The following is a 19,617-nucleotide window of genomic DNA, read 5'->3' as shown; positions in this document are numbered from 1 at the left end:
ACACAGAATCTGAAGTGGACTCCAGGCGCTAAGTTGTTAGCATAGAGCCCAACACAGAGCTCAAACCCACGAACCAGGAGATCATGAGCTGAGCTGAAGTCGGATGCTCAACCTACTGAGCCACCCAGGCTCCGCTGAATACAAAATACTTTTAAACATTAAATCACAAAAATAAGAGCCAAAATTTTAAGGGAAATGTTGAGTAATTAAGCTAGAAGTTAGTACAACTGAGACCAAAAATTAGCTCTGAGTTCTCTGACAGCTAAGGTAAATAGAATACAAACAAGTGGAAAGAGGTGAAAATTGTTGGGTTATATAGCTTCCAATTGCTATAAGGAGACATATCAGCTTTCCGGGGGAGATACACTGTGTATAAAATCATACGCTGAAATAAATATATCTCCTAGTCTTTTATATAAGGAATATTAACAACTACAATGAACTATACCATAATAGCTATTTAATAAATACATATATATTTATACTCCTCATAAGCAATTTTTCATATCAAAAACTTGTGTCTTATATCCAAATACCTAATTAACATTGAAGACATTATACTGTACACCTGTGATGGTATTGTCACAGAAAGTAGAAGCAATGGAATCCAAATAATGAGTTTTAAAGTGACTTGATTTGATTCAGAAATAAAGTTTAGAAAATAGGAATAGATGATCAGTGGTTCCCTTAAACACCCCCTTCCCAAACACTGAGTGCCTTAGTGACATCAGCTCTACAGCAGTACAGGCAACATGGTGGGTAAGAGCTAATGGCATGGACTCTGGAACCAGACAGCCTGAGTCCAACACCCATTTATCAGAGACGTAAATGGAAGCACTGAAACCAAATGACAAGGTGTTCTCAGGACTGGGATAATCAGGAAGGATGAGTTCCAGTATAGACTATACTCTCTACCGGCAAAGTGTTTAAACTCCATTGTCTGCTACATTAACTATTAAACTACTGCCTAGAGGAAGACATGAGTACGGCATGGCTCCACAATTGGATTTATCAGTTTGACTTTGAAAAACATACTTCCCTGTTTCTGAGTATCCAATGAATCGAAATGTGAATATTTTCATTATGAATCTAGTCTAAAATGATTTATTTCCTTATCTTGAGCTAGTGTAACTATGACATGTTACAAACTTACCATTTTGCTAAAACAATTGGGCTGCCTGCACCTCATTTCAATTGAATTTTTTAACTTTAAGGATCCAGGGTAGTCAAACTGGTATTTGATCAGGAGTATTTTCAGTAGGCTTCTTAGTCTGGCTTGTTATTTTAAGAGTGCAGAGTCATGTTGAATGAGGAGATTATCTTCAGTCTTTTGGCAAGTGTATACAATGTGAATTTCTTAATGTCACCCAGAAGCAATGGAAGGAAAACACGTTTATTAAATATTTTTAAAGGCTGTTTGTTATCTTCACTATTTGTCAGTAGTTCAAAAAACCACCAACCCCTAATCTTTTGATTCTAGAACCACCTACCACTAGGAGTCTATTGCTAGTCTAGAACAACCTAGACTAGGAGTTTATTACATGAAAAACAACAGCTGTGACTTTTGTACTTCTTCCAGAGCAAGTTATCTTTGCTGGCTAGTAGAATTTGCTAATACTTAGACTGAACAAAGAGTTGATATCAGTTGACCTCACCTTGTTTTACCCTTTCCTATCCCCGGCCCCCTCCAACATTTACCTCCTTGATTCTGGCTTCTTGATGGATATCCAATGCATATTCTTTTTTTTTTTTTTTTAATGTTTTTATTTATTTCTAGGAGAGAGAGAGAGAGAAAGACAGCATGAGCAGGGGAGGGTCAGAGAGAGAGAGCCACAGACTGAAACAGGCTCCAGGCTCCGAGCTGGCAGTCAGCACAGAGCCCGACGCGGGGCCCGAACCCACGAACCGCGAGATCATGACCTAAGCGAAAGTCAGACGCTTAACCGACTAAGCCACCCAGGCGCCCCGGATATCCAATGCATATTCTTAACTTTCTGCTTTTGCCTAACACCTTCTACCCATCCTCTCCAATATGAGAAAATTCCACTCCATGTCTCATAATACAGTGCTCACTCCTCTGTTACAGCATGTATTATATGCCCTTCCGCCCTAACTTTCTTGAACCCTGCTGAGGCAAAAATGGACTCATTCATCTCTGTATTCCCAGCATCATATTTGTTTGAAAAATAGCAAATTTTAAATAAATGTTTATTGACTTATTCCTCCTTAGGAGATATAAAGAAGGTTGGAGGGTTGAAATATTGTGTCCTTTTCCCAATAGTATGCCTACTTTTGACTTTACTATTCCAGGAACTAAGGTTAGTTTCCCATAAGCAGTAGCTTTCTGGACAAAGGGACAGCAACACAAAGACTAAATTCTTGAAGAAGCAGCATCATGAAGCACAGAAGGCAGTAACAGATTCAGACACAGGGGATTAGCGATCCCTGATGAAACCATGACTGTATTAGCTGGTTTTGAGTAGAAGTGCTTAAAATCCCTTCTATCCTACCTCAGATGGTGCAGAAGCTTGTAATCCTACCTTTGCCTCTATCGCGGTGTCTCTTCTCATCCAGTGGCCAATGCTTAATAACCCAGAGCCTGGTAACAAGGTAGGCTGGGAGGGTTTTTAGTGATTGACATGAGTGTGCTCAAATAAAAATATACAACAAGCAAGTAAGAATTCCGATGAGGCAACAAGAAAAGAGAAGTGATCATAACAGCAAGATTTCCCAGGTAAATAACATGTAAAAAGTAAGCGAATGTGTAGGGAGGAGGGACTCTGCCCACAGACAACACAGTCTTCCAGTGTAACACCTGCGGCAACAGTTGTGTTTCAGAGGATTTTCGAAAGTACTAGAGTCTGGGGCAACAAACCAGTAAAGAACTGATTCATCCACTTGGCCTGTAGACGACAGCCAACAATTCCACAGACACTAGTTAGAGAGCAGGAACAGGGTACTATTCTAGACTCTCTCTAACACCTACAAAATAAAGGAAAAATCGTTAATGCCAAGAAAAAAGATCCACAATTGGGAGCCAAACAAAGCAAGAGTCACAATCTAATCATTGCAATAATCTTCAAGAATCTGTAGCCAGTGAAAAAAATGGAAAAGCCTAGAGCAAATCAGGGAGGCCCACCACTACTGGCTCCACAGAACCCCTGTCCTCCCTGCCTCACCATCACCTTCCACAAGTTTTATTGGTATATTGACAAAATTGTGAGAATTCGCAATGATGTTATGCATGGAGAGAAGAAAGCTGAGTAGGTGATTTTTTTCTTCCAAAATGAAAGGTACACAAGTGGCTGAGAGAAGCTCATAAAGCCAGGAAAGAGAACAACAGAGCTGACTCTTCAAGGGGAGGGCAGGGAAGTTCCTAAGTCACAAAGAAATTAAAGTCCAAGAGGGTCCCTCAGAAGAAAGGAACAGACCCGGGGCACCTGGGTGCCTCATTCAGTTAAGCCTCCGACTTCGGCTCGGGTCATGGTCTCACAATTCATGGATTCGAGCCCAGCGTTGGGCTGGAGACTGGAACCTGTTTCAGATTGTGTCTTCCTCTCTCTCTGACCCTCCCTGCTCACACACTCTCTCTCTTTCTCTTTCTCAGAAATAAACAAAAAAACATTAAAAAAAAAGGCGGGGGGGGGGGGAGGAACAGACCCTCCAAACAGGGAATTGACATGGACACTGCACAAAATCTCAGGGGAAAGAGCAGTCTAGGTATTCAGATTGCACTCCACCTCATCCAAGCTCCCCACCCTTTGTCATTCCCTCAGGCTAAGAAGAGTGAGCAGAACACAAAATTCCCAGTCATAAGTAGGAAAACTACCTCCAATATTTTAGGAACAGAGTTCCATAGTCATTCCACTTTCACTTTGTCCAGAGCCACCCAAGCAATATCCAGATGGATAGAATGTCCCAGAAACTGTGCAAATATACTATACATTGTATTAAGATTCTCTAGAGAAACCTAACCAACAGGAGGTATGGGGTGAGGGTGAAGGTGTGCACCTGTGTGAAAAAGGAAAGAAAGATTGATTTTAAAGAATCAATTAAGGATTTTAAAGAATTAGCTCACACAGCTGCGGGGGCTGGCAAATCTGAAATCCGCAGCGTAGCCTGGCAGGCTGGAAATACAGCAAGAAATTCGTGTCTTGAGTCCAAAGACAATCTGGAAATAAGTGGAATTTCCTCTTCCTTGGAGGGCCTCAGCTTTTTTCCTTTAAAACCGTCAACTGCTTAAATGAAGCCCACCCACATAATGGACACTGTAGTGGCTCTACCTAAAGGCTATAGATTTAAGTATTCATCACATCTAAGAACACTTTCATGTCAGGGGCACCTGGGTGGCTCAGTCTTAAGGTTAAGCGTCTGACTTTGGCTCAGGTCATGATCTCACGGTTTGTGGGTTAGAGCCCCGTGTCAGGCTCTGTGCTGACAGCTCAGAGCCTGGAGCCTGCTTCAGATTCTGTGTCTCCCTCTCTCTCTGCCCCACCCCCCACCTCCGCTTGTCTGTCTCTGTCTCTCAAAATAAAATAAAGGCATAAAATTTTTTTTAATTAAAAAAATAAAAATAAAAACACTTTTATGGCAATATTTAGAGTGGTGTTTGACCAGACAATGGAGCAACATAGCCTAGCAAAGTTGACACAGAAAATTAACCATTGATAAACACACACAGAGCCACCTAGAGTAATGATCATAGTTAACATTCATTGCATGGGCTAGGCACTGGCCTTTAGAGTTCACATGTATTTACTCATTCAATTTCCACAGCAACCTTATGAGATAAGTGCTATTTATTATCCTATTTGCCAGAGTAGAAAAGTGAGGCAGGGAGTGCTTCAGTAACTTGTCCAAGGCCCATGGCTAGCAAGTGGCTAAGCCAGCATTAAAATTGGTAGCACTTGCTCAAAACTCGTGCATTTTACCACAGAACGAGAAGAAAACATAACTCAGGAAACAGAAGGATATTCCCTCAAGTACTTCATACTAAGAACATCTTCCTAAGAGCATGAATACAATAAAGGAAGAACATTATCAACAAAATAATAAAGCAACTGAATGAGATGAAAAAGGAAATTACTAGTCTCTGAGAAGAAACTGAGACTATACAACATGATTACGGAAATAATAAGTGAATTAGAAACAGCAGGTACAGTACAGAAAGAAGTGAACTCCTGACACAGAGAAGAAAGAGTTAAGAAAATCAAAGTGAATGCAGATGAAAAGGGCAAAGAATTAAAGCAAATCAGAAGAATATTAGAGACATGAAATATTATTCATCTTACAAATATTACATAAGTATATATAAATAAATATATATCAGGATCCCCAAAAGAGACCATAATATTCTTTTTTTTTAAGTTTATTTACTTTAAGAGAGAGAGAGCGAGAGAGAGAGAGCACACGTGAGTGAACACAGGAGAGACAGAGAAATGTGGGGTGCTATCCCATGGATGGTGAGATCATTACCTGAGTCAAAATCCAGAGTCGGACTTTCAACAGACAGAGCCACCCAGGTGACCTGCCCATAATATTCTTGATGTGGAATTTCCACCTCAGTAATATATTCACAGACATAATGCAATAGAATTTCCCTAAAATAAGAAAGAGAATAATCTGCAAAACAAAAACAGTTCATGATATTCCAAGAAAATTAGATGTAGATGATCAACAAGGCACATCCTAACTGAACTACTGAATGTCAAGTATAAAGAAAGAATTTCTCAGATATTCAAGCAAAAAAGCAAAACACAGACAAGCAAGGGGAAAAACAGTCCCACCTCAGAATTTTCCAGGATACCCAAGACAGAGGAACAATAGCCACTAAGTCCTGGGAAAATGAAGTGTAATTTTAAAATATTATAACCAATCAAGATGTTGTTCGAGCTCAGAAGCCCCTGACAGATATTCTCTAGCATGAAAGAACTCAAGGAATGCAATGTGCCTGCTTTCTTCTTGAGGAAAATAATGTGCTTGACAATGATAACCAGCTGAATCAGAGATTAAAAATAAACTCAAAAATGACATAGCTCGGTTAAAAGGCTCATGGTGAACAATTAATTTGTTTAAATATAGAAAAACAGTAGACAACTAATTAAAGTATGGTAGTATAACTAAATGTGAATGTCATAAACCTCAATAATATTCAAATAATTGTATAACTACAAAAATTGGGAGGTGGGGAAAAGGAGCAATGGGAGGAAACTTAATGCCTTCATGTCTCAAAACAGAGAATAAATAGACACTGTCTAAATATCTATTGTTTTACATGTTACGTGTTAGCCTCTAATGTTTATTCCTATATATTGTTTTTGACCATTAATAGATTCTTTTATAGAAAAAATATCTTGTGGGGCGCCTGGGTGGCTCAGTCAGTTAAGCGTCCAACTTTGGCTCAGGTCATGATCCCATGGTTCAAGCCCTGCATCGGGCTCTGTGCTGACAGCTTGCTCAGAGCCTGGAGACTGTCTTCCGATTCTGTAATTCCCTCTCTCTCTGACCCTCCTCTGCTCACACTGTCTCTCTCTCTCTCTCTCAAAAATAAATAAAACATTAAAAAAATTTTTTTAAATCTTGCGAAGACATTTTTCACTTATGTTTTGACTTCCACTTAAGACAAATAAAATACAAATTACTATCTTTCATTAAAAATACTTCTAAGGGTCTTATCCTATTTTCATACCTTTTACTTACCTATTGCTCTATTCTTCGATTGATATAATATGCATAGAGCAATACTCATAATGATGTTCTTTTAATGCTTAGGGTGGTAATTTCTGAGTTTAGGGTAATATTTTTTACTATATTATGGAACTTATCTGCATTGGTTTATTCCTTATAAAGGAATGTATGCCATGTCTTTTTTTTTTTTTTTTTTCAAAATCAATAGGTGACTCTTGTCCCTTTAAAAATTGTGACCAGTATATCAAGATGTTACCAATGGTCGGGGCGCCTGGGTGGCTTAGTCGGTTAAGTGTCCGACTTTCGCTTAGGTCATGATCTCGCGGTTCGTGGGTTCGAGCCCCGCGTCGGGCTCTGTGCTGACTGCCAGCTCAGAGCCTGGAGCCTGTTTCAGAGTCTGTCTCCCTCTCTCTCTGACCCTCCCCCGCTCACCCTGTCTCTCTCTCTCTCTCTCCTAGAAATAAATAAAACATTAAAAAAAAAAAGATGTTACCAATGGTTTTTTCTGGATTATGATAAAATGAGTGATAGCAATTTTTTCTTTGTACTTTTCTGTAAGCTTTTAATTTACAAATATAAATAATGATTATTTACTTTTCCACCATTCTACTTCTCATACACGTATTTTATTAATATGTACATTTTCACAAAGTTGATGCTCTGGGAAATAAAGCAAATAAAGAGCATATATATCCCAAATGAAACAAATAAAGAATGTAAGTATCCCAAACCCTGCAACGTTCAAGGAGAAAGCATGTCAGTAAGTTCATCACCTTAGCAGGAACACTAAGTTAGCAATTAATGAATGACATGAAAAAAGTGAGTCCTGAATTCTTTGACCAATTTTTTATCTCATTATTGTTTGTTACTCAATCCTAGGAAAGAGCCAATAGTGAAGAAACTGTAAAGGAAACAACTGTCTTGGGGCGCCTGAGTGGCTCAGTTGGTTAAGCATCTGACTTTGGCTCAGGTCATGATCTCGTGGTTTGTGCGTTCAAGCCCCACTTTGGGCTCCGTGCAGACAGCTCAGAGCCTGGAGCCTGCTTCGGGTTCTGTGTTCCCCTCTGTCTCTATCCCTCCCCCATTTGTACTCTGCCTATCAGAAATAAACAAACATTAAAAACAAATTGAAAAAAACCTGTCTTTATTGTTACTTCATATACCACATCAGCAACAAAGAAACAAACAAAAAAATCAACCTAAAATGCCACATTTTAGGTATAGAATTTTGCAAGCTGGAAAGGGATATAAATACATATTTGCTTATATTAAAATAACCACAGTAACAGTAATAATAAAAGGATAAACTAAGAGCCTAAAAAGTAATAGTGGCTAGAGAGAAGAAAATAGAGTGAAACTACATTCCTTTGAATACACTATGTTTTGAATGTTTGCATTTGGAACTATGTATTTTACATAATATTAAAGTTAAATTAAACATAAAAAGCAATCCCTAAAACTCAAATGAAGCAAAATGAGCAAATGAACCACGTGTATAAAAGCTAATAGCATAACCATACAGAGAAAAAACTTTTAAGTGACTTTAAAACACAGTAAGTTTACAGAACAGACCTAATGTGCTATGTTGGCATTGTGTATTGAGATAAAGCAAATGGGTAATCATGTTGATGCCACTGGGAACTGGGATTTTGTGGCACGGAAGAAAAGGTGCAAGGGAAGACTGTATAGTGTTCTGATTTGGATACAAAGCGTCGGCATACATTCATTCACAGTCTTATATACACCCACACACACTAAATCTTATATACACCTACACACACACATTTTTAGCTCTATTCATTGAAAAGATCTTGAAACAATGAAGAACTCAGTGGCGATGTGCACCCATAATGCCCAGATTATAATCTCTAATTATCATTTCTAATTCAAAGGAAACAAGATCTCCTTAAATGCAAATTGCAGGTCTGAGACAGGAAATATAAAGGTAAACATGAAATACCTTGTCAGACAAAAAAACAAAAAGCCATTAAAGCTCATTTAAGGCATATCAGAAGTTTTAGGTGCCAATTTTGAAAAATCCTGCTGGCCAAGAATTGGATAATCTGAGCATCAGTTAGAAGGCTTCCTTCTGTCCTTCAAAGGAGTAAAATACTTCAAATGTGTTTAAATCCATGAGGTCATGGGGCGCCTGGGTGGCTCAGTCGGTTAAGCGTCCGACTTCGGCTCAGGTCATGATCTCACAGTTCGTGGGTTGGAGCCCTGTGTCGGGCTCTGTGCTGACAGCTAGCTCAGAGCCTGGAGCCTGCTTCAGATTCTGTAAATCCCTCTCTCTCTGACCCTCCCCTGCTCACACTGCCTCTCTGTCTCTCTCTCTCAGAAATAAAGCATTAAAAATAAATAAATAAATCCATGAGGTCCTAATAATACTAAATTTGGGGAGAGGAGGCCATATATGAACGTGTTAACTTCCTAAATCATTATTTTTTAAATTGGCAAAGAGAAGTAATCAAGCATTTATCTCATCTTTCCTATATTAGCTATGTCTTGCAGTAACTAAATAGTTGTTGAGAAAAGTTTCTCTTTATAGGGAAGAAATAGTGTAGCTAATGAATAAAGAATAAATAAAATCAGAATAACACTACTTTGAAAGTACTAATGAGTTAATGGATCTACAAAATGATCATCAACATCTGCTAACATTTCAAAGGGAGAAATGTATCACGCATGCCATAACACATGTGGTCTTGTCAGAAAAACTGAATCTACAATTTCCATTCAGGAAAGAGGACAGAAGAACGGGATAAAAGAAACCATCAGGAGGCAATCAGTAAACTTCAGAATGTAGTACACTTTACTGACGAGTTTTATCCATAAACTGCAAGAAGGGAGCAGTGATGGAGAGGGAGAGCTATTGGTTAGGGTACATTAAAGAAATAGATGAACCAATTGCAGTGTATGGATTTCATTATAATTCCGATTTCAACTATTAAACTCTGTGGTGGAGGGGTTTATGAAACAATGAGGGATACTTGAACCTTAACCAGATATTTAACATGATAAGGACTTATTTAATATTATTTTTAGGTGGAAAAATTGCTTGGTTCTGTTTTTATTTTTTTATCCTTACTATTTTTTACAAACATGTTGAAATATTTACCGTTGAAATGATATCTGAGATTTGCTTTACAATAATCCGAGTGGAGGGGAAATCGGAAAGGTTTGTCGGTAAAACTTGCAAATGGTTTCAAGTGAATGATTCTTTCTACTTTTGTATATAATTTTCCACATAAAAAGTTATAAAAACAAAAATAGAATGCCTTACCCTGTGAGGATGAGTGTAAGGAAATGAGATAGAAATGTGGGAATTTAAAAAATCAGGACTATTTAAGAAAGAACAGCAAATATTAAAGGAAAAATTACTGATTTAAGTGAATTGCAAAAAAAAGTTATTTCCTTTATGCAGTATACTAAAAACATCAGAATTAATTGAAAAATGTAATACTTACTTAGTAAAGAGCAGAAAACAGCTGCACCCAAGATACCTCATTTAATTCATTTAGAGATGAAAGAAATGTGTCTGCAAGGTGAAACCATGGACTCATGGAAAGCTGTGATTACTGTACAGACGCTATTTGTCTAATAGTTTCATATTGTTAATAACCATCCAATTAGCATCTTCATTACACTTGTTTTCATATACAGGAGAAATCAGTGAATGAACTGTGGAGTCCCTTGGTGACATCCAGTAAGGATCCTGTACACGGTCTTGCCGGTTTCTTAGTCTTCAGCGAGAAAGGGTAGGAGAGAAGAGAAAACGTCCCCTTCCCACCCCTGCTGGATGTGTGAAGGAAGAGGATTTTGCTAGCTTGGAACAAAAGATATCCTAGGATGGCCCTGATATAAAAGTTCTACGTGTATTGCCACGTTTAAATTCTCCTTTCTCCAAAGTGTAAAATACATCTGCTTTCCATCCTCTGAAATGCTATGGGACTGAGAATCCTTTTGTAATGCTGGAGAGACGCCAGTATTTTATCTGATTTGGGGAAAGATGCTCTTCTCATAGAAGATACTACATCTCAGAAACACTTAAGGCACTCTGCAGACGAAATAGAAGGGGGGGGGAGACTTTTCCCTCCATTTGAAATGCTCTTCTTAGCATAATTTCCGACGACAATATCTTAATATCTTAAATTATTCGGCCATCCTTAAAAGTGCAACTTATCCTGACGTCTCAAGGGACAAAAAAGTTGCGGAAGTCCAAGGAATGAGTCACTTTGCTCAATTTTGATGAGTAATCTCAGGTGTCATGGAACCTCGTTCCGAAGGAGAGGGGAGGGGGCGTCAGCTCTGCAGACGGAAGAAGACTGGCCGCTCGCGATTGGATAGCGAGATCTCGATTTTCCCAAAGTTGCGTCATTTCGAACCCAATTGGGTCCAGATGTTAACGGGCACCGACGGGTTACCGTCTCGGAAACTCTCCATCAGACGCAAGCAAAAGGAGAGGAGGCGGTTAATTAAATATTGAGCAGAAAGTCGCGTGGGGAGCGTGTCACGTGGGCCGAGAGGCTCGTCGAGGCTCGGATAAATACCGCGCGGCCCCGAGCGGGCAAAAGAGCGCGCCGCCGCCGCTTCCTCCACCGCCGCCGAGACCCCGAGCGCCGGGCGCCCCGCGCGCTCAGAGCCGCCGGAGGGACCCTCGGGCCTGCCCGCCGCCGCCGTAAGTGCCCGCGCCGCGCCGCGCGCCGAGGTGGCGGCCGGCCACGCTGCACGGGCCGCCGGGGCGAGGACCGTGGGGGGCCTGCGCGGGGACCGCGGGGGTACCGGTGTCCCAAACGCCAAAGCCCCTCTTTGTTTTCCACCTGCAGAGCCTGCTGGCTTGAAGGTACGGACCGGTGGGTCCGGGGCGGAGGGAGTCGGGATCCGGGGGGCAGGGGATTTGAGGAGCTTTGGGGCATGATTCTCTTTCCTAAGGCGTTTATATTTAGGCTTTTTATCCCTCGGTTCAATCAGCCCTGAGTTGGCTCTGGGACCAAAAATCATGCCGCCTCAACTCTTGGAGAGCCGTCCCCAGTATATACATTTTTCTCCGTCTCTTCCCCACAATTCCCAGAAATCCAACATGAAAACCCTCGTGGCCTTGGCCGTCTTTTTTCTCATCTCCACTCAACTGTTCGCGGAAGAAATCGGAGCTAACGATGATCTGAATTATTGGTCCGACTGGTCCGACAGCGACCAGATCAAGGTGAGAACCGGCCCCCAGCCGGCTCGCGCCGTTTTCCCGGGCCTCGGGGCCGTCACTCGCCCTGCGGTAGCGTTCTAGTCAGCCTGGAAGGCACGGCGACGGCGACCAGGGCGGTGGAGGCGCGCGGGTGTGTGTGTGTGTGTGTGTGTGTGTGTGTGTGTGTGTGTGTGTGCACGGCGACGGCGACCAGGGCGGTGGAGGCGCGCGGGTGTGTGTGTGTGTGTGTGTGTGTAAAGGAACGCCATTCCCCGGGGGCTGCACCGTCCAGGGCGGTGGAGGCGCGCGCGCGCGCGCGTGTGTGTGTGTGTGTGTGTAAAGGAACGCCATTCCCTGGGGGCTGCACCGTCGGGGCTCGGGAACTCCCTGCGTGGAGGGGGGTGCTCCTCACAATGTTTCATCCCGGGGTAACGGCGATTTCCGGGACTCCAGTCTAGCTGCAAGGATCGGGCGTCTGGAAACGGCTGGACATCGGCAGGAGGGGGTGCGCCCGACGCTGGTAGAAGCTGGGGCAGTGGGCGAGCTGCTCGTGGCTTGGAGGGGCGAGGTGGGTGGGAAGGTAGCTTCCACCCTTGACTGTTAAGTTTGCTGACTCGAGGACGGAGCCGCCAAGTTTTCCTTCACCGGCCTCGCAGGCTCTTCCTGCAAGGGGGCGCGCCCCGAGGGAACAGTAAAAACCGCGCGGTGCAGGTCTCCGGGAAAGCGCTGTCATTCCCTCCCCACTCCCGACGCACACCTGTGTGCGTTTAGGGCGGCCAGGCGTCTCCAGAGCCCGCGCTAGAGTCAAGAGAAAGCCGGGTGACTGCGCGACAGATGAGCGGGGGTCCCCAAGCTCGGAGCAAAAAGCGGAAAAACATGCAGAGCTCGGGGCCGCTGCGCCGCCTGCTCACCCTCGGGGGCGGGATTGGGGGGCAGGGTCGCGGCTAGACACGAGTTCCGCCGGGAAGGGCGCACGCAGGGAGGGAGATGCGGGTCTGGGAGCCCAGTCCCCCCACCCCCACCCCCCGGCCGGGGCCTCCCCCGGCCTCCCTGCGGGCGAGCTACCCCACCCTGGCGGCGGCAGCGCCCGCAGCCTAGCTTCTCCCGAGGCAGGCGCGCACCACTGGAATGACTCGGGTTTCCCGGCGCCTCGCGCTGGTTGCCTACACGCTCGTTTGTCTGTGCGTCCGCCCCCAGGAGGAGCTGCCTGAGCCCTTTGAGCATCTTCTGCAGAGAATCGCCCGGAGACCCAAGCCTCAGCAGTTCTTCGGATTAATGGGCAAACGGGATGCTGGTGAGATGGGCAGCCATCCCTCTCTGAGCAGCCGCCCTCTCCGCCCCTCCCCACCCTCGCCGCTTCTCAGAGCACCCAGTCTCTCTTGCTCTTTGAGTAGAAGTTTTCAGCCTAAAATGCACATATCCCCGAGGAGCGACTCTCGCTTCACCCCACCAACACACGCACCAGTCCGCGGAGGGAGGGAGAGCGCTTTTGCGCGCGCCTCGCACGATTAGAGAGGCCCAAGTCAGAAACAGGGACCACCAGCCTTAGCTGAACTCTCCCTTGACTGAAGATCCAAAATGACACAGAGAAAGGCGCCCTCCCCGGGGTTCTAAGTGCCTGTGGAAACCCGTTTTACACCATTGGGGTTAGATCAGATTTAGGTGCCTTAATGTGATAGAAATATTCAGTTTAAATAGTTAATGTTAATTCATCTTTTGTCAGATTCCTCAGTTGAAAAACAAGTGGCCCTGTTAAAGGCTCTTTATGGTAAACATTTCTATAAATCTTTATTTTACTGATGTGAATGCACATGTAGGAAAAGTGAAGAAAGTCTTTTATGGGCTGAAATACAGATTCTTGGTCATACCTATTTTATAAAACTATAGACTTGTATCCCTCTCTACTGTGTGTGAAATGTTGGTCCTCTAGAAGATATGGTTCTTATATGAAAACAGGTGGTGTAGCCGAACAGTTATTATGTTAGTCTTCAGAGGCCCAATAGTCCTGGGTTTGAATCTGGCCCATAGAAAGCACCTAAAAATATTTCTTTTGGTTGCTGTTTTGTTTTTATCATTAACAATTTGGTTAGCATTTATGGTTCTGTTATATTCCTCAGGATAGTACATGAATGGGAAATGTTACGTATTTTAAAAAATCAACGTATTTTACAATTCTCTTTTAAAAATGTAATGTAGCATCTTTAAAACAAATCTGTTGCATTTGCTAACTTGGCCTTTCTTTCTTCTAGGGCATGGCCAGATCTCTCATAAAAGTAAGTTTCAAATTATTTTGACATTTACCAATTCAAATGTAAATTAGACTGAATTTCATTTTATATCTTATTTTCTGTAATAACTTAGGACTTAATATTTTTAATGAAGACCATATTAGAAGGGGGGAGACTACTGTTAATTATATTCAGAGCAGATTTGTTCAAAGCTGTTTTTTTTAGACCTAGCTATTTACTAAAATGCATTATGTTAAAAATCCTTTAACTCTTAAGCTAACCTGTTGCTGAATTCCTTATTCACAGAAACTGAGATAATAAATATTTATTGTTGTTTTAGGCTGCTAAAAAAAGGCACAAAAGCCCTTTAGCTCGTATAAATTCTTAGTTTTAGGTAAGAATTTCAGTCTAGGGGTAAAAATCCAGGTCAGAGTCCTCTCCTTTCACACCTCACACCCTCTCCCATCCCGCACCACTTCCACTGCAAAAACAAGAACAAAACCAACAAGCATTGATAGGTATCTCCTAACATTTCAGTCTCCTGGGTCCCCTGAGGACACCATGTATTAGGGTCATCCAGCAGCCAATTAAGAGGATTGAGAGAATGAGTAGAGAATCCATAGTAAAGGTAAAGAGAGCTAGAAATGCAGTTTTTAGATCCCATAATTGACTTGATCTGTCAGAGTTCAATGAGACATTTCATAGGGCGGTGGAGATGGCAGAGTTGTGGCTCTTGACATTCATTAGGTCCCAGTTTCCCAGTTAATAGAACTCAAGTTGACAGGAATTCCCCTGGGTTCATCTCAATACTACTCACTCACCCCGGGTCCACTCAAAACTCCCACTTGGACTTGGGTTCACTGGTTGGCAGAGTAGGTCAGGTTCATACAGCAGTCCTGTTCTCAAATAATACAGTGTAAACCACGAGATCTTTTGCCACTAAAGGTAAAACCGTAAGCCTTGCCAAAGACTTCATCTTTGAAAATAATCTTATTTCTATTTACATTCTAAAGATATGACTTTCAAGGGAATTGTATATAGCAAAATTCTATATAATGAAAATAAATGCACTCTATTAATGCCAAAATCAACACACTTTTCCAAAAGGAGTATTTTTTAAAATGCAACAAAATAGACATAGTGACCTTTTAGAAGTTTATAATCATCGGGTGCAGGGACCTGAGCAACTCCTGTTCAGCTCCTGAGAAATAATAACATACTTGGGCATGAGGACATCCACTTGGATATTTCTGTTTGTGAAATTGATCCCCTAAAAGGCAAAGTTAGCTTAAATAGCAACAATATTTAAAACATTACATATAAGCAATTAGAATGTAATATGAATAAAGTGTACTTGCTAATATTTAGATATAATTAAGAATAATGCTTTCTTTTGTATTGTTTTAATGTCATTTATAAGACTTATTAGGAATCCTCATTTCTTCAGTCTCACTAAAACTTGAAATGGTTATATATTTATCAAATAGGCATATATTCAAAAGCTTGCTTTTCTTCAGTACAAGTTAACCGTTTATTTCCTCAAAGATGTACATATTGAAATACCCCTAAATGTATTTTTCCAGGGCATAAAACAGATTCCTTTGTTGGACTAATGGGCAAAAGAGCTTTAAATTCTGGTATGTATAAAACCATGACTGAAAATAGACAATTTCTTAAACCTATTATTTTCTTTCTAAGGCTTAATTTTCAAAGTACTAAAAAGGAATAATAAATTCAAAATGAGTACTTATGGTGAAAAAAATGTAATTGTAATAAATCAGTCCAAGAATGGGTGTATAGCTGATGAAGCTAATATCACCCAGGACACATCGATCTTTCTCAAGCCACCGGCCTTCCCAGCATCTGCCCCATGTAGTCCTTACTTAACCTGAATCCTTGGGCTAGTCTAGTACTCTTCCCCTGATACTTGTTACATAAGCCACATTTGACTTGACCCAACCAAGTGGGGGAAAACGGTGTGTGGGGAAATAAGACCCAATTTTCACTTACTACCAAGGTAATTTGAAAGTCTTACAAGATCTTCATTACGTCTGACAGTCTTTTAGCACAAGATAAACAAATAAGCAAAACAAACAACTCGATTTATACAAATCACTTGCTCTTTATGAAGTTATAAAGACTCAAACTTGAAACATCCTGATGGGTGTTTGAGAGTATAAGAATAACATAGTCCAGCCCAGGGCCTTCAAAAAGGAACACGATCACATCATTCTGCAGGGCTTTGTTCCCTTCTGGCTGTAAAACTCTTCGGGTGAAGGGGTGCCACAAGTCTCTTAACCCAGTTTAATCCTGGACAAGTCTTGACATAGAGGCTGCACATTTCCTTGCCTCTCTTTAGTTTCTGTCTTCTGTGAAAATGCCACATATGTAGATCTGAAAGCCCATTCGTCACACGATTTTGAATGTGAAGTAATTCCTGTATCATTTTCATAGAGACTGATTTTTTTTTATAAAGCACATTCAGGCCTTATAGTGATTAGTTTCCTTAAGAAAGCTATTTGAACTATTTTATATTCAGAGGAAATAGAATTATAGTACTAATCAAGTTATTAATTAGAAAGCAGCCGGGTGACTGAATCATTTAGAATATTTCAAGATTTTAGAAAATCTGTAACTAAGAAGTGCTGGCAAAATTATCTGAAAGATGTATGTGAAAGTGATGTATCCCTACTATTGGTTCTCTGCCTTCCAAATCTAGACCCGACATTTGTATACCCTTGTAATTTTGGGGCTGCTCAAGTTTAAATTTTAAAGAAGTTACCAGTGTGCCTAATGAAAAACTTTATTTTATTAACATGTGTTATCCTCCAGCTTTGGAAGTGGAATGTAAATTTAAATCTCACTGGCTTTACTTGTGGCAGAAATGTACACCAGCCCTTATACAGCTGCGGTCTTCTTGATAATCCTATTAGTCACCAACTATCTATTTCCAGAATTAATACAGGTGTCAGAACATGGTTAACTTTACAAATAATATAGATACTGTGCAATTTATACAGATCAAATGCTTTTAAATGTACATAGAGTAATAATATAATTACAGATAAATGGAAGCACTAGAATGAATCAGAATCAATTTATGACTAAATCTTGACTCCTCCATTTCAGGAAAACATGGGCACCACTGTAGTCTATGCTCAATCAGATCTTTTCATATGATCAGTTGAGGCAACATTGTGATTGTGTTCTACAGACATACGATTCTCAACCTTTTGTGGTCACAGACCCCTCTGACAATCTGAGAAATCTAGAGCTCTGCTAGGTAGAGAACCCCTCATTAGCTCAATACTAAAATTGACCATACAGTTTCAGAGTGTTCAAGGACCAGGTAAAAAACTCTACTTCCCGTAAAGAGGCTATTCTGTTCCAGCCGACACTGAGTCTTTGGTTAGTTTACATTAGCATCCACCTCCCTTCCCTGAGGGTCAGAATCCTGTCATCTGAAGCTTGTCAGGAACTGAACTTGGGCTTGTCCTCCTTATGCAAACAATGCAAGATGAGAAAAGACTTTTTCCTTCTTTCAGAACTACAGACCTCCTTTAAATTGCATATAATATAATATAATATAATATAATATGTAATATAATTTTGGATGTTTTTAAAAGTCCAGATAGAGTACTTGAATTACTTGGCTAGCTATATGTTAAGTACCTTAGAGCAGTGATTAATCTTCCACAGGCCTTTAGGCTGCTAGGAGGTAAGCTCACTGTTGTCTGCGGGTGGCACAACTGCCTTACCTACTGTCCGCGAACAAGGACAATTCATCAGTGGAAGGCGGCGTCCGCAAAACAGGAGACCCTCATGCCATCAGGCTTCTGTAACAGGAATCCACAGACTTTTTCTGTAAAGAGCCAGATAGCAAATCTTCAGGTTTTGTGAGCCTTGCAGTCTCTGTAGCAGCTACTCAGATCTGTCGTCATGATGCTGAAGTAGCCACAGACAGGACAGAAGTGAATGGGTGTGGCCATGTTCCAATAAGACATTCTTTTCTTTTTTATTTAAAAAAGTTTTAATGTCTATTTTTGAGGGAGAGACAAGACTATGAGTGGGGGAGGGGCAGAGGGAGAGGGAGACATAGAATTAGAAGCAGGCTCCAGGCTCCAAGCCCAAAGCAGGGCTTGAACCCACCAGCTGTGAGATCATGACCTGAGCTGAAGTCAGACGCTTAACCAACTGAGCCACCCAGGTGCCCCAAGATGTTATTTTCAAGAAAAGCTGGTGGGCTGGATTTGGCCCATGACCTGTAGTTTGTTGACTATCCTAGAATAGAAGTCTCACATTTTGCTTTCATCCTGCTACTATTTCTATGCCTATACTTCAGGCTTCATCCATTCTGTAAATCACCATGGGGTCTGCCACTACTTAAGAAAGTTGTTGGGAAGTGACACTGCATCAGATTGTGGGAATAAGCTTTGTGCGCACAAAGTACGTGGCAGATAAGCCAAGAAACCAAGAATTCGGTGGTTAGATCACTTCCATTCAGGATGGAGACTGAGGCAAGATTGGAGGACTTTTAAATAACGTTCCTATAGAAATACTTCCGTGGAGGGGGGAAAGTCATTATGAGTTTTTAATAAATTACCCTATGTCTTGAAGTTTATTTAACTCCGTGAATCCTCATAAAAAACCCTCTACCTTCTCTTTGTTCTCAGTGGCTTACGAAAGGCGTGCAATGCAGGATTATGAAAGAAGACGTAAATAAACCATCTAATATGTAATTTATTGAGCTTCATTTGTGTCAGTGGCCATTGAAAGGTAAAATGAGACATGCATTATGAGGAATAATTATTTAATAATAATTGTTTTGAGTCGAAAACTCAAAAACACTGTTTTTCATATTGTGCCAATATGTGTTGTGAACGTGTGTTAGAATTCTAATAGGACTCCCTCAGCCATAGAAACCAGTGGTAATTTCTCAACAAAGCACAGTGTTCAATGAAAGTGAAATATGGTCTCCAAAGAAAGAAGTCATTTTTGTTTCTTGGAAGCAGTCACGTCAGCCACCGTTAAAGGAAGGGAAACTCACAGACGGGCTTGTGCTTCATGTGTTTTCACGGTGGAAATGTACTAAGATTTGGTATCCAACTGTACCCCTGCAGCATGTTTCATGTGTTGTGACTATATAGAGATGTTTTTAAAGTTTTAATGTGATTCTAAGGTCTTCCCTTCATTGTATACTGCATTGTGATAGTGAACATTTTAAATAAAAGAAAAATTATCTTGAGGATTGGGTGTTACTCTTCCGTTAAATAAAAGAAAAATTATCTTGAGAATTGGGTGTTATTCTTCTGTTAATATCTGTCAAACCAGCAAACTTTTCTTTTAGTAGATGAAATCTGTGTGAAGCTATTTTGGCTGCTAAATGGTGAAATATAAAGCAACCAGGTTTCTTTTTCTTGGGGGAAAATTTCTCCAATATAATCTCAGTTCTCTACTCCTCCCTCCTCTCCCCTCCGCTACACATTGATTTGTTTGTTGTTGGTTTTGGCTCAGTCTTGGCAG

General features: G+C 41.2%; 1 protein-coding gene and 1 long non-coding RNA gene across 8 annotated transcripts in view; one reads left to right on the top strand and one right to left on the bottom strand.

Annotated features, from left to right (window-relative positions):
* LOC120234416 overlaps positions 1 to 17,995 on the bottom strand; it is a 28,355-nt gene extending 10,360 nt beyond the window's left edge. Inside the window, exons 1-2 of one of the 3 annotated variants that reach the window (XR_005529086.1) lie at positions 17,767 to 17,995; positions 14,916 to 14,990 (exon numbers count right to left, since the gene is read on the bottom strand). This is a non-coding gene — a long non-coding RNA (uncharacterized LOC120234416). Of the gene's footprint in view, positions 1 to 14,915; positions 14,991 to 16,196; positions 16,552 to 17,766 lie in introns of those variants that run through there. The other 2 variants (XR_005529085.1, XR_005529087.1) reach the window with 2 other exon arrangements.
* On the top strand, positions 11,147 to 19,341 carry TAC1 (tachykinin precursor 1). Of its 5 annotated transcripts, none has more exons than XM_039236258.1 (7): positions 11,152 to 11,365; positions 11,759 to 11,890; positions 13,064 to 13,160; positions 13,590 to 13,634; positions 14,116 to 14,139; positions 15,678 to 15,731; positions 18,768 to 19,341. In XM_039236258.1, exons 2-7 carry the CDS (start codon positions 11,768 to 11,770, stop codon positions 18,815 to 18,817), a joined length of 393 nt encoding a protein of 130 aa, XP_039092189.1. In that variant the 5' UTR covers positions 11,152 to 11,365; positions 11,759 to 11,767; the 3' UTR covers positions 18,818 to 19,341. The 5 variants fall into 5 exon arrangements, with proteins under 5 accessions (XP_039092192.1, XP_039092194.1, XP_039092189.1 ...); XM_039236259.1 differs by lacking the exon at positions 11,152 to 11,365 and adding an exon at positions 11,482 to 11,530; XM_039236261.1 differs by lacking the exon at positions 15,678 to 15,731 and having other exon boundaries at positions 11,147 to 11,365.
* Positions 19,342 to 19,617: the final 276 nt, after the last annotated feature.

Source organism: Hyaena hyaena, unplaced genomic scaffold, assembly GCF_003009895.1.
Source record: "Hyaena hyaena isolate Hyena2069 unplaced genomic scaffold, ASM300989v1 scaffold_109, whole genome shotgun sequence".
Lineage (NCBI taxonomy): Eukaryota > Metazoa > Chordata > Mammalia > Carnivora > Hyaenidae > Hyaena > Hyaena hyaena.
The sequence above is the reverse complement of the archived record's forward strand: the minus strand, read 5'-3'. Positions and strand labels throughout refer to the sequence as shown.

Coding starts and splice junctions, on each gene's coding strand:
- TAC1 (XM_039236258.1), top strand. CDS start 11,768: ATGAAAACCCTCGTGGCCTTGGCCGTCTTTTTTCTCATCTCCACTCAA. Junction 13,161..13,589: donor AATGGGCAAACGGGATGCTG/GTGAGATGGGCA, acceptor ATCTTTTGTCAG/ATTCCTCAGTTGAAAAACAA. Junction 15,732..18,767: donor CAAAAGAGCTTTAAATTCTG/GTATGTATAAAA, acceptor CTTTGTTCTCAG/TGGCTTACGAAAGGCGTGCA.